This window comes from Contarinia nasturtii, unplaced genomic scaffold (assembly GCF_009176525.2).
Source record: "Contarinia nasturtii isolate CC-2019 unplaced genomic scaffold, AAFC_CNas_1.1 Cnas_scaffold_695, whole genome shotgun sequence".
Taxonomy (NCBI): Eukaryota; Metazoa; Arthropoda; class Insecta; order Diptera; family Cecidomyiidae; genus Contarinia; species Contarinia nasturtii.
The window spans coordinates 12,006,346-12,021,081 of NW_022198046.1; the positions used below are offsets into that span (position 1 = coordinate 12,006,346).

Consider the following 14,736-nt stretch of genomic DNA (forward strand, 5'->3'; position numbering starts at 1 on the left):
AATCTTGTTTGAAGCAATGCGCAAAATGCAAAAGATGAACTGAAAAAAAAAGAATTCGCCCAAATACAGTTACATAACAGTCAAGACAGACTCTCACAATTTTTCATTAAATTTAGTTTATTTTCCTTGTAGTTTTTTTATGTTATTTACATTACAATTTGTATGTGTTTTCATTGAGATTGCTATAACAAATGATATTTTTTTTTGAATGTGTTTTGCTTTTATTTATTTGAATAAAATTTTGTCAAATGAAAAATAAAAGAGACGAAACAAAAAAACTGAATTGGAAACAGAAACAATGTCTGTTTGCAAAGGGAAAACTAGCTTTTTGATAAATAAAGTGAGAAAGAAAAAAACTGAATGTGGAAATATTATTCATGTTTGAAGGATTTCTAAAATATGCGAATTTCCTCTTCCGAATAACAAATATGTTTGACTTTGTTTGTTTGTTTGTTATTTTTTAAAAGTTAATTTCTTTGCACCACACCATTTTATTATTGCATTGCACTGAATCGAATTTGAACGAGACAAATAGTCTTAAAAAACATAAATTTTGCTTTTTTTTTCTAAAAAAAAGAGAAATGAAAATTTGAAGACTCAATGTTATGATTGAAACAAAAACTTAAGAAGACGTCGCTTATCATTAATTAACATGTTAATTATAAGTATGAGCTTTGTATGTGTGTGTTTCTTTTTTTCAATTGTTTTAGGGTTTTTTTGTGTTCAAAATGAATCATTTGGCAAAATGAGAATGATTTTGTTTGTAACGTTAAATTGGCCATTAAATTCTACCAACTTTAAACTTGACTTGATTTATCACTTATAAAGTTTTACTTGTATCCGAATTCTCACATTTGAATATTTCGAATCAAAAGTTTTATTTCTTCTAATTGTTGTCTTCATCAAATGATTGGTTTTTACTCCTATGTTACTTTGTAGTCGACAACAATCATCAATGGATCACATCGCTTTTATCTCGGTTATTCGAGAAATGAAAAAGAATAAAAAATAAAAATGAATAAATGAAATAAATGTGAGAGAATCGCAATGCGATGAGAAAAAGTGAACTTTATCGAAATAAAAAATGTGCGTGAGACACACAAAGTGAATCAAAACACGTTTAGCAATAGCGTGTGTTCCATTGTGTTTGTTGTCGTGGTGGAGGTGCATGAGCACCGATTTGGCGTCATAGATACAATTCAGGTGAGCTTAAAAGAGGTGAACTATGTCCGTCCGAATGTAAATCATGTGACTGATTATTATTTTGTCGTTGAGCATGACGTTGCTTCAGCATATCCAATTCAAGTCGTACTTTATTCAATTCCATGCGACAATTTTCCAATTCAAGCTGCAATTTGCGATTACTTTTTTCTAACTCATGACGTTGATGCAAACGTTTCGATCGGCAATTTTGTGCGTATCCACGATTTTTCAATGTTCGACGTTTTTGCTTTAATTTTGCAATTTCTTCGCGTGGACAACCGTGCAAACGTTTATTTAGCTCACGTACTGATAGTGTTGTCAGCAATTCGTCGGCAATAACTTTATCGGGATTTTGGCTGCTTTGCGAACCGGACGAATGATGATGACCCGATTGATGTCGTGGCGAAATTGTCGATGATGAACGCGTCGAACTGACCGACATTGGTCGATTTCCATGTGCATGATTGTATGAATTGTGCACATTTATCGAACTCATATGATGATGATCCAAATGTGTCAAATGTGACGGTAAATTGGTGATCGATTGTCCATTTGGTTGTTGTTGCATATACTCACGTCGTTCCCAATCATTGTCCAGACAATTTGGAAGCGGCCGTAAATCCAGCGGTTGTTCACCTCGCATTGTTTGTGGCAACCACATCATATCTTCGATAAATGTTGACGATTGTCGATGAGGATGCGGATACGAATGGTTATTGTACATGGTACCATTGCATGGTGAATACACATGCGGCGGTGTATCAGGCGGTGTTGATGGCACACCATTTACACCGTTCACAACAATTCCTTGGGCTGTTGTCATCGTATTGTGATTGTGTGGATCAGTTTGCGGTGAGAAATTATGCAAGCGACGTTCTTCATGCTGATGCCAACCATTTGGTACATTAATTTGACGTAAACGAACGGCAGCTGGCATTTCATCGTCATCAACTGAATTCCATGGTATTTTTATCGCCGATTCTGGTTCACGTTTCACTGGTGCACCCAAATGATCCAATTCAAAATCTTGCACATATACTTCTGCCAAATTCTCAATTTGGCCTTCCATTTTTCTTGAATTTATTTCCGTTTATTTCACCAATCACTTTACGTTCGATTTTTAAAGTTCATAAAATTTCGGTTAAAAACGCACACAATTCGACTTTATTTATCAGAGAAAAATTCAGCAAGTCCTTTTTCAAAAAGCGAAAACTCTTTTCTTTTTTTTTGGTTTAATTCATTAGTGTTTTTAATATCGTGCTTAAATCGACACCACAAAATCAATGCAATTCTTATGTAATATAAATTCAGTTTCGATGCGCGATTTTTGTTTTACTGATTTTTATTCAAACGAATTCAAAACGGTTAGAGAGAAAAAATATATGTTGCAGAAGAGCAACGCGAAAATGCGTGTGCCTTATAACAGGTTCCAACAGCGAATGACACATATTCACTTGTTTTGCAGCATTCATACATGACATAGCAGGCATTTGTGGCATACAACACTATTGTGTACGGTAGCACAGTGCACACACATATACAGACACAAGCGCGAACGTATCAAACGATTGAATGCAAAGTGGTGGGTGTCGAACGAGGCGTTGTTTTGACTTTTGTGAACGCCTTCTCACCGTGCATTCGTATTTGTTATTTGGCTTATGTATATCGCGTGCGACAACCAAATACATTGATATTAAAAAGCGGTACGGCTATTTTATGTATGAATTCGTTTTTTTTTTCTTCAATGAAATTGATGAAATTTTGTTACATACAAACGCAGACACAGAGCATTTATTTGCAGGCTCTCATCTATTGCAATAGTAAATGTATATAAAGTGTGATAAACTTTATCACTATGTGAAACAAAACAGCTTAACTGTCCCATGAATTGGAATAATTTGTAGTTTTAAAACAAAAAGCAGCAACAAGTGTCGCTATGGTACAAGCGTCATTTTTTTTAGAGAGAAAACAGAAATAGTTTAATAAATACGATGTCTTCTTTCACGCTGTCTTTCATCGTGAAATGAACAAGTGATTTATTTGATAAAGAATGATGTCGGTGTATTACGTTTTTCCTTTCCAAAGAAATGCAATGAAATTAATTCGTAAAGACACTTGTTGGAAATGACAAAAATGTGTTGGCGTTGCATATTTTTTTCCCGACTTTTCTTCATAAAATGTAATCCAAAGTTATTATATTCAAAATTATAATTTCTTTTTTTTTTGTTCATTTTTACCTTAAACATAATTTTAAACTAAAGAAAGGTGAAATTGTAAGCTCATTCCATGAACATTATCAAGTTGATTGAATTGTTTTGAGCTGATTTCTTGATTTGGCATAAATCTCCTTCTGTGGATTTATTTCATTACGAGCTAATGGATACTTTACCAAACGAATAAAAAAAAGATTATTATAAAAGTTGAGAATGTTTTTGCATTTGTGAATTGTAAAAGTCTTTGACGAAACTTAATATTGAATTTAATTTGTGGATTTGAATGTGATAAAAAAAATACGCGGTGCAAAACTAAACCTATAATGAAATTTAATGCATTCCGTTTTCTAACTTTTCCTCTGAAATTGAATAGCGCTGATTCGAATGTACGCGACCAACTGAATGCGATCGTTTCAAACACATGTTTTAGCTTGTATTTCGACGATAATGAAAATTAAATTTTATTGTTGAGAAATCGATAGATAGAGCATTTTAATTATAATCGCAAGATAGAGCACGTCACAACTGGCAATTTATTGATTATTGCACACATGACCCAAAAATTCGAAGTACATTGTATCAAAATCGAGATTGATTTGCAACGAAGTGATAGAGAGAATAACCAGCATATTTTAAATTAATATTTGCCGTTGTGATAAGCGTAATAGGATAGTTACATTTAAATTGAATGCAATAGAATGCTCCTGTCTGATACTCTCCGGCCGGTTATTGATTAAAAAAAACATTCGGATTCTAATTTCGTCGCAAATAAACAGCACTAATGATTCCATTTCGGTAAAAATTGTTGTTCAATGCATGTTTATTTGATATTTATACATATTGAATGGACGACCTTGCGCGCACAAGCATTTTCCGATAGAATGGCAACCGTTGCTATTTATTTCATTAAACAATTTATTACGTTGGCTCAAATTGCAGTGTGGCTCACAGTTCTTTGTTATATATCGATATATATACATACATTGCTTGCTACGTTTTAAGCAAGCACAATTTCATTCAAGAAAAGGAAAAAATATGAATTCGGAAAATTGTGTTGAGCACATTCCATGCTGCATGAAAGTACTCAAGATTTTTTGAAAACGATATTTTGGCTTTGTATTTATAGTTAAATTTTTCGCTTTTTTTTATTTTCAGGATGAAATTGAAAAAACTAAAAAAATCACTTGGGATGATACAAATGGGCAGCAGGTAAATTCTTGACATTTTTTTTTTCAATTGAAAATAATTTTTTTTTACATTTTTTTAAAATTAAAATTCATTTTAATTATTTTTTTCATTCGTGAAAAAAGGCTGAATGTCAATCAAGGTGTGAAAGCAACCGAACCATACACGATGAAATGAGTGAAAAAATGGGTGCGATTGGAGCTTGGGCAACTGGCAAATGTGATTGGAATCCAAAAAGTGGTTTGGTTGGTGTTAAACCAATTGTTGACCATTATTCCATAACTCAGTTCAGCACACAAGAGTGGCATCAACGCAACAATGACATTTACGATGAAAATCATCAAATCATACTTCAAAGTCTCAAGTAATTAATTAACTCACCTCTTTTCTTTTATTTTATTTATTTTTTATTTGAAGCTGCAACATCTTACCTTTTATCGATCTCATTATTTCTGCATCAAAATGTTTTTAAAAATATGACCATTTTTTTTCCATAGAATCGAAGACAAAAGCAAAGATACAACCGACCATGCAAACGCACTAGTTGATCGTCATCAAGAAAATAGTACAAAATTACTGCGAGATCGAACACACGATGTGTATAGATTAAAAACAACATTAGAGCGTGCAATACGTGCACAAATGGACGAAATAAGTACTTTGGCCGAGCAAAGAAATCGAATGATGCAAGCACTTGTCGTTTTACAAAAACCCGAATCGATTGGTATTGATACATTCGACAGAATAATTTGATTTTTCATTTTGTTTTCATCATATTTATAAATTTAAAAAAAAATTAGCAACTGAATGTATTGAAAGACGAAGTCGACGCCCTGATAGCGAACTGATCCGTGACGGTCCTGAAGAAGAGCTTATCGAAGAGATTGCATTGATTTCGGAAATTCGTAATGTATTTAATTCATCTGTGAATGACATCAATAGACAACAGAGTGAAAATCGAGCGGCACGTGAACGTCTCGAAAGCGATTGGTCCGATAAAATGCATGCATATGAAATTGACTCAAGAAATTCAGCACTGAACAATAAATCACATGAGATACTTTTCAAACCGGGCGCTACTCGATTTATGGATGGGTAAATAGACTTATTTTAGAAAAGACTTATTTTAATTCAATGGTTGTTAAATCTAGTCAATCAACCGAAGATCGATGGGAAGCATTCACTATACAGGCGCTAAACGACTGTGAAGATGTGCGACAAAATTCGGTACGTTCAAATATATATATTTAATGACAACAAAACTGATACAAATATAAATTCGTTATATAAAAAAAAAATCGCAGATAAAATTGCGCGCTAAAATTGATGCGATACTTATAAACGCAGCCCGAGATTTGCGTACAAAAGCCGACCGTGTCGTCAGGTCATTCAACCACAAAATCGGAAATCTTGATGAAACTTGCCGCAAACTCGAAACTGAATTAACCGATGTAAGCGTACACTCTATCAAGTCAGATCATTATTACGCAATTTGTGAACAGATTTTTCAATTCTTTTTTGTTTGTTTGTAGTGCCTGAAACGATTGGCCGACACTGAGCTCTTAATAGAAAACCTCACTCAAAGCATGCAAAACATGGACACACCGATGAAAGTGGCTCAGACCCGTCTTGATAATCGTAATCGCCGTGTAAATGTGGAAAACTGCCGTGATCGTGCCCATTTTGGTCTGGTAGAAGAGGTCCGTAGCATTGAAGAAGCCACATTGGCTCTATCGATCTCGATCAAAGAAGCCGAAGACACAAGAACTGCCTTGAATCAAACCCGAATCTTAATCGAACGTGAATTATTGCTGAAGCGTCGAACACTGCAACTCGATCGAGAACGTTGCATGTTTTACCGCAGTCATTATCCATCTGCTACGGCTTTAAGCGGTTATTAATCACAGCATTTTTGTCAATACTGAAAAAAATCATACATATGCAAATATAGACGTACACGCAATATTTAATTTTAAAAAAAATAACTTAATAAACATCATCAGCTTACGTGAATGACGAAATTGACTCAATTGAATGAAATTTGAGTGACTTTTATCACGTTAATTGTTTACGAACAGCTCCCATCCCATCCACTGGATTAGCTTGAAAAATAAATACACCGGCAATAGTGTCAACAGCACCAAGATATAATACAACACGTCATCAACCATTCTGCGTATTTTCGTATTTGTAGTATTTACAATTTGTAGTATTTACATGCTATTGTGAAATAAAGGGAAAACAGATGAATTATTTACCATTAAGACATATTTATTGCATCAATTCGAATTTTAAGATAAAAACAACACAAAAATACCGTGAATTTTTTTAGAAATTACTTACAAAATGAATGAATGATGAAGAAATACAATTCTTTCTGTCATAACATGATGAAATGTCAAGTCAATGGCTTGTTTACATTCAAACTGATTCATTTGGTATTACTATTGTGAACAAGCTGATATTTCCATTGTGAACGAGACATGAACATTGTGAATGACAACTGAACAAGAAGCACGTTAAGATTTGTTTAAGTTGTGCATGTTCGTTCCGTCATTTTTCTTTCGATTAAAAATAATTTTATAATTATATTATCTAATTAAAGCTTCTGTCCAGGAGTCAGAGAGGCCGAATTACCACTCTATATAAAAGACTTGAAATATGCTTTTGGAAATTGTGGAAAAATGTTGAGTGTCAATTCTTCAAATTTACTAGTCGTTTTTGACGCGAGAAAAATCTTCCGATTTTCTAGGAACTTTTGAGACAGTTCTCCCCTTCCCCTGTAATTTTGATTTTTTTTTTTCATAATGAAAAACCCTCCTTGTTCCTAGGACCCTCCTTGTTCCGGGAGAAAATCTTTTGATTTACACTAAATGTGAGTTTGATTTCAATTTCGAAAAATTTAGTATAATCCATGTTTGTTGTGTTTAATTTGTTAAGTAAAACAGAGAAATAGTCAACATTTCATGTAGTGTAAAAATGTGTAGTAAACAACGCCGTAAACAGTTTCAATGGAAACGGTATGACGCTACGTTGAGAAATATAGGATGACGCTGCCTTCAATTACAACATAAAACGATATTTCGTCGTATTATTCATATACGTCGAATAATCATGGTATTCGAATGTTCCAACAACAATAAAACATGTCGTATCGTGCGTATACTTTGAGTTCGCATCCCAAACGAAACGGTAGTAAATTCGTACGCATTCGACTGCGCTTTGCTCTGTATTCTCTTCAACAAAAATGTTCAGGTAGCGTGTAAGTGTGTATTCATACATTTTTTGTTCCTCTCTCGTAAAGTATATACAAAAGATGTGATGAAATAGCCCGTGAGAAGGTTAAACCAAAGCACATTGTACACATTCGGAATACATGAAACGACATCGTTGGCCGCATCGAAGAGCAAAATAATATGAATAGAAAGAGAGACACACCGAAAACCGCGTACATTTCATTCAAAGTTGTGCTAACGTACAGTCTGCCGCATTTTGCAGAGAAACGGGCAAACGAAATAAAAGAGAGAAACCACATGGTTACGTTAGCGTCGCTAGCGTCAAGCATTTATGGCGTAGACATATGTATTTTGTGAACGATGAAAGAGAGTATCGTTGGTTTATTCAATGCTATCACAGTTCAGTTTGAAAATGGCCGTCAAAGCTAGCATGTGTTTCGGAATTTTCATCACGTTACAATAAATATTCCTCACTTCTATTGTAGTTCATTTTTTTTGTTTAGATTTCGCATTTTTTTCTTCGCATCATAAATACGTATACCTAATAGAACGCAAATATTGCACAGTGTTTGATTTTATGCATCTGCCGTATAAAATCGTTTTGTTTTCAAGTGGCAAATATATTTTATTTTTGAGAGTGAATTTGGACGCTTGGTTCCTTAAAACAGTTCAATAAGGTATTTGTTCTTTATTTGAATTTCGGTTGTCTTTTGCTAGTGACATTTGTGTGAACATACACTTTTTGATAGAAAAACTGTTGATTTTGTGTTGATTCATTATTATCATCGATCGAATCTAAATTATATTGAACTGATTTTTGCTTCGGCAAATGATTTCAGCTCATTTCATTGTAATCATTGTGCAAATGTTCTTATCACGTGAAAAAAATGTTATCCTTTCTATACTTGCGGATGCAACCGGCGCAAAATGTCCATCATACATCATGCCGTGCGCCAAATTTATGACCAATATAAAAATCCATGATGAAATTCACAAAATAAATTAGTTCATGTAAATCGTATTTTTTTGCGCATGCAAGATAAGTGAAATAGTACACAATTTTAGTGCCGAACGAATTAAAAGCTACATTCATAAATATGCATATAGCATTTATTACGTTTGTTAATAACAACGTGACACATTAAATTCAGTTCGATTAAAACACAAAAGTTTTTTTAAATTTAAACAACAACATCAAAGCAAAAATGGCATGCGAAAACAAAAATGACAGTAAAAAATTGCGAAAAATATAAAGAGAATGAAAAATATTCTATATTGGTTCTGTTATGAAAATACGCGTGACCTCCATATGGTGTAAAATGTTACAACTTAAAATTCTGTCTCGTATTCTCTATTGCGTTTGTATCAAATCGCGACCATTTTTACGAGTGAACGTAGTAAATATTGAAAGAATAACAACGAAAAAAAAAATATTACGAAAATTTGGAGCGGCGTGTATTTTTTTTTCCATATGCTCCTACTTGCCAGAATGATAGAATGAAAGAGACAGAATGAAAACGTACGACAATGTTTTGTTGTGTTCAATGAAAATAAAAAAAATGAAAACAAACAAGCAGATTGTTTATGAGAAAGTAACTATCTAGAATAATTTGATGTTCTAATATTCCGAAATTAAGTCTCTCATTGGATGATGTGATTGTCATCGATTGTGGTATGTGCAAACATGACCGTACAACATCGGACAGTGTTGATAGAGGAATATCAATCGGCACATTGTATCGGGTTTATTTGAGCATCTCTCATATTATGATGCGAATTTTTAATTTATGCCGAATGATGACATATCGACAAAACCGTGAAATATTCTGCCTTTTGTTCGATGCATATAAAATGAGATTGACAATATCCTGTTGTTTAAAGTGGAAATTATTAAGTGGATAGCAACATGCACCATAGCAACGATATATACACTACGAGGTTCTCTGTGCGCACAAAGCAATAGTGTTCACACGACATACGAACACGTATCCCTTTTGACACGAGAGAGAGAGAGAGAGAGAGAGATGGAATAGAAAGTGCAGAAAGGACAAAGTAAAAAAGAAATGTGGACAGTTTGATTTCAAACATGTTTTGTGCGACTCAAAGCCGTATGTTTGGTCGTTTTATTGCTTTCACGTCACCTAGTTCGACCCTTGTTGTGCACTTTGTTCTCTCTCTCATACTTTCTGTGTGTGCACAATTATCATCGGTGTATTCGTCGGCTTACATTGAACATTTTTGTCTTATTTTATCCGTTCTTTTTTATGTTTGGTTTTCTTCATCAAGGAAACTCATTGCGACAATAAAAGAATTTCTCTTGGCGTTGCACATAAATGTACATTTTTATTGCTTTGTTCGTGGAATTTCTCAAATAGTCTTCTGATTTGTGGCGTTTCTTATTCAAAAGAAGATGTCACATAGATCAGCAATTGGTCATATTACAATCCATGACATGAGAGAACTTTGGCAATAAAAAAAAAAAACTTCACATTATTATTACCAAATGTTCTCTAAATTGCAATTTTTCAAGTGCTAAATGTGTCTGTGTGCGACTTTGACGAAATCGAATATGAAACATTTGGCCAAAGAGCAATAAACAGTGGAAAAAAAATGGTGCCACACATAACGCTAAAAGACCTTTATTCATATACAGTCAAATCGATTATACATTTTTGAGTTCGCAAAACCTTGGTTCACCTTTAATTCAAAATTTAGCCTCCAGAACGCAATCGAATTGATTACTTATGCATGATTGCTGAAACTTGTTTTTGCCACAGAGATGAGTGTGTTTTTCTCTCTCTCTCTCTCTCTCTCTCTCTCTCTCTCTCTCTCTCTCTTCATCAATAGACAACATCACAAGCACACACACATACACAGTGAAACAATATGGCAAAATTATTGTCGCACATCCACTTGTGTGTAGTGTCTTTTTCATATACGCAATCATTGCGCTGTATGCTATTTCATAGAGATAGATTTAGATAGTAATTTATTTCATGTTTCGTTTGACTTTGAAATTTGACACCAATCATCCATTCTCAAAGTATTAGCACATTTTTTTTTATGTGGTCAACCAATTACTTCATAAGCACATCATATTTTCAACACTGCACGTTCTTGCATTGAAATCGACCGAATATTTTAAATTTTAAATTAAGTAGATATATTTTATAAATTGATGTGGATACGAATTGAATATGCATTGTTTGCAGCAAAAATGCATTTATTTGAAAATAAAAAAAAAGTGATTGAAATAAGCCGCACTTTAATTCAATTACATTTGCCTCTAATTAGTCAGTTGATAATTCAATTTACTTTATCGGAAATGCTGATAATTAAAAGAGGGGAAAAAAGCAAATAATTCAATTATCGAGTGGTTTTGTGTTCCAATATCGAAATTACAAAAAAAATCAAGAAGAAAAGATACGTGAAAAATGGAATTCGATTGGAGATGATTGTCAGTTTGTGGTCATGACATTTTATATAGAAAACTCGACCAAAATTCATTTGACCTTTTCTCTCTCATTCAAAATCATCCAATTCGGTCGGTTCATACACATACATAAATGACATTACACAAACATGTCTTGATTGAAATTGAAAATTGTCGGTGTCGAAAATAGTGTCTAGTTGATTTTGTTGTTGTTGTTATTTTGCATCGCCAAAAACCCGATGCTGAAAGGAGAACCGAAAAGTCAAACATTTCAAGGTCATAGCAGAGTGTGCTTGCACCACACACAAAAGCATTGCGGCTTCAACAAATCAAATGTGCGAATGTAAATACTGACAAACTGTTGCCTCGAGACGACGTTCTTTTTTATCACGTATTGTATATGACAATCTCGCATACAACCTTCACAGCGACCACCGATATCATATACTTTTAAAAAAACGTTTCGATAATAAACGTCTCTTTGTTTTTTTACCTCGATATCATCAAAGTGTAATCTAAAAACGAGAAGGAAAAATCTTGATAAATTCATCATAAAAATTTGAATGAAAAAAAAAATGGTTCCGAAGAATGGAATTACCAATTAGCATGGAAATTACATTATTGGCCTTTGCATGCTACTCAATTACGCGATGCATAGTAAGACTTTGGTCAGCTTTACTCACGACTGGCGCTTGTGCAAAAAAAAAATACGCTCGAACTAGAGACACAGATGCAAAGCAAATAACGACAATAAAATTGGGCGAGAAAAAAAATGTTTTGTAAACAGTGTCGTAGCGTTACAGACGACATTCGTTCATAGACTTCGAGCGCTATAAACAGAATGCAAAGTCATTTAATCCGTTTGGGATGATGATTTTACACTCGAACAGAAAAAATGACTGCCCAATGTGCAATGCAGTATCGAGTTGGCGGTGATATCGCAATTTGTTCAAATTAATTGAAAACAGAGAGAAAAAAGTTGTCAGAACAAAAAAAAAACACAACAAAGGCACTGTTAAACAAAGATTCCGAAACAAAAAGGAGTTTTTTTTCTTCCACACGAAGGTTTACTGAATTTTAACATTTCAGTCACATTTTTATACGTATAAAATTTCAATTTATGCGAAACAACAATGGAAATACACAACACAGAAAAAAAAATTATCACACAAAGCGTTGCATTGAAGCAATCCTACGCTCTGACTGAGCACAGAATGTCATCTAACAAGGTTCAATTGAAAAAAATTGACGTAGATAATTACACGGTTTTTCAAGCATTGGCGTGATCTTATTCGTCTTTGATGTTACGAATCATTTGTAGTTCATCTAAAAACAAGAAGAAATTATATTAAATTCCGATTTTGAGCACACATGTAACTGCTTACAAATGGCAAAATTGTTTTCACTGCACAAAATAAGAAATTAAACTGTTCACCTTTTCTCAATTTATTCAAATTCCGTATGTAAACCATACAAACTTAAATGATTGTCTCAAAAAGAAAGTCCTAAATTGAGAAATAACATAAGCTCATACATGTTTTTATAGCTTCTTCCAGCATATAGAATCATCCCATTGCATTTTATTTTCAACCAATCTTTGTGTTTCACTTTTGAAAAAGCATGTGTAATCAGGATTTCAACTTTGTATCTATTTTGTTTATCTTTCATTATACAACCTTTTCTTATCTACAAAAAAAATATATGCAGGCAATTCGTTAGCCCCTTTTGCTGGTGTTTTTAAGCCGAATGATGAACAAATGAACTTCACATGGCAACTGGAATATAATTTAACCTTCACAGTGCTAAGAACAATGCATTTCGTTTGTGTGTTTATTTTGTATTTTCGAATTTGGAAGAGAAATATTTGAACGTTCTTAATAAACGTTGTCTTTGTTTCGTGCTGCATTTTTTGGTTTTCACATGATTTTTTGTTTTAAAACCGAATTTAAATGACTCATCCATGCATTCATTGTGTGTGGATGGATATAGTAAACTCATAAGATTTCTTCCGTAAATGGTGATTAAGTGATTTGCTCATATTCATGTTTTTTCATGCATCAATGGTGTTCACTTGTTGAAATCGGTTTAAATTCCCGTAGGGGCTTTGAAAAATAAACCGGACTTATTTATCAATGAAATTCTGGTTATGCATAAGTAATCGCAGTCGTTCTTAAAGGTGATTTCTTACGGCAACCATTTCAAAACGAAAAAGATTTGCTCATCCGACTTATGTACGATGATTCTACAGCATTTGGACCTTAGAAAATTTTGCGTCTTCAATGAATTTCATTATTGATACACAATAACAAAATTAGACATTCCAAGAATGCAATCCCGTCATGTTTTGACATGTTTATATATTATCTGAATCACACATGAATATGAGTAATTTCTAATGGAGAAGAAAAAAACCCGCCACAGTCACAATGAGTCATTTGGTTCAAACGATCCATATACGTATAAACAATTTGTCGAAATTGAATTTATCGCTGCCAAAAATAAAAAATTACTGTATATAAAGTACACTTGCGTGTACAGTCAAATATGAATGCGTCAAGGGGAAAAACACGTACACAGTGGATTGCAGCATTTGACTTGCTTGGTGCCGTACTGAACAGTGAATATGCACTTAGCACCCCTCATAAGAAGTGCATTACAATGCACGTTTACCTTAGCCTTCTTTTGGTTCAATGACCGTTTAAACAACCCCATTTTCTTATTTCAAATCACGTTCGGTGATCGCTTAAATATTTCACCACATTTGGTAGTGCAATGTGCTCTTTAGAACTTAGGCGTGTTTCTCAACTCAACAGAATGCGTTTTTTTAAAAGTTACATTCATTCTTGGGCTTGCACAAACTAAATTCATTCACATTTCAATAAAGTGGTTTACCTTTTGATTTGCTTGTGTGTGCATGTATGGACTTGTGATTTGCGAACTTGTTTCTTTCTATCACACGTCACACAGACGCACGAACAAAAGAATCAACTCAATGAAAGCATTTTTAATCGCGAATCGTAAAAAGTTTATCTGAATCAATTTGAAGACAACAAAAGAATTCCACATTGAATGCATTACTGCTGGATAGAACGAAGTTAGATTGCAGCGAAGAACACAAACGATCCAGAAAAAAAAGAGTAGAAATTACATGAATATCTTTGTCTTTTATGTTGTGCATTCTAACGGTTCAAATTCTTTTGTTATACAATCTACTTCGATTTTCGTGTACATAGTTTAGAATAGAATGGCAACGGTTTCTTTTCACTGTACAATAAATTAAGCAGCACAAAGGATTGGTGAAACAATACAACAATTTTTTTTGTTATACATAGAACACAATTCCATTTGAAATGTTTGTCAACGGAATCGCAATGTATGAACAATACAAATAGAATTAGTAGATAAGCACGCGTTCTCAATGGCAATGCTCGTGCAAAAAAAAAACACCGGCAAGAATACAAACGAA

At 33.5% G+C, this 14,736-nt stretch overlaps 4 protein-coding genes across 5 annotated transcripts in view; 2 read left to right on the forward strand and 2 right to left on the reverse strand.

Annotated features, from left to right (window-relative positions):
- Positions 1 to 284: 284 nt before the first annotated feature.
- Positions 285 to 2,614, reverse strand: LOC116340983 (transcription factor MafB). The gene has a single exon (XM_031767787.1). It carries the CDS (start codon positions 2,270 to 2,272, stop codon positions 1,187 to 1,189), a length of 1,086 nt encoding a protein of 361 aa, XP_031623647.1. The 5' UTR covers positions 2,273 to 2,614; the 3' UTR covers positions 285 to 1,186.
- Positions 2,615 to 4,432: 1,818 nt separating this feature from the next.
- Positions 4,433 to 6,764, forward strand: LOC116341032 (tektin-4). Its single transcript, XM_031767878.1, has 8 exons — positions 4,433 to 4,496; positions 4,572 to 4,625; positions 4,727 to 4,965; positions 5,099 to 5,325; positions 5,402 to 5,696; positions 5,753 to 5,828; positions 5,906 to 6,052; positions 6,134 to 6,764. Exons 1-8 carry the CDS (start codon positions 4,452 to 4,454, stop codon positions 6,500 to 6,502), a joined length of 1,452 nt encoding a protein of 483 aa, XP_031623738.1. The 5' UTR covers positions 4,433 to 4,451; the 3' UTR covers positions 6,503 to 6,764.
- LOC116341033 lies at positions 5,830 to 6,991 on the reverse strand. 2 transcript variants are annotated; one of them, XM_031767879.1, is made up of 3 exons: positions 6,945 to 6,991; positions 6,610 to 6,821; positions 5,830 to 6,522 (listed from the first exon to the last, which is right to left on the reverse strand). In XM_031767879.1, exon 2 carries the CDS (start codon positions 6,770 to 6,772, stop codon positions 6,662 to 6,664), a length of 111 nt encoding a protein of 36 aa, XP_031623739.1. In that variant the 5' UTR covers positions 6,773 to 6,821; positions 6,945 to 6,991; the 3' UTR covers positions 5,830 to 6,522; positions 6,610 to 6,661. The 2 variants fall into 2 exon arrangements, with proteins under 2 accessions (XP_031623739.1, XP_031623740.1); XM_031767880.1 differs by lacking the exon at positions 6,945 to 6,991 and adding an exon at positions 6,919 to 6,936.
- A 1,249-nt stretch (positions 6,992 to 8,240) lies between these two features.
- LOC116340918 (tribbles homolog 2-like) overlaps positions 8,241 to 14,736 on the forward strand; it is a 38,938-nt gene continuing 32,442 nt past the window's right edge. Inside the window, exon 1 of the mRNA XM_031767669.1 lies at positions 8,241 to 8,514. The gene's annotated coding sequence lies outside the window, so the exon portion shown is untranslated. The remainder of the gene's footprint in view (positions 8,515 to 14,736) is intronic.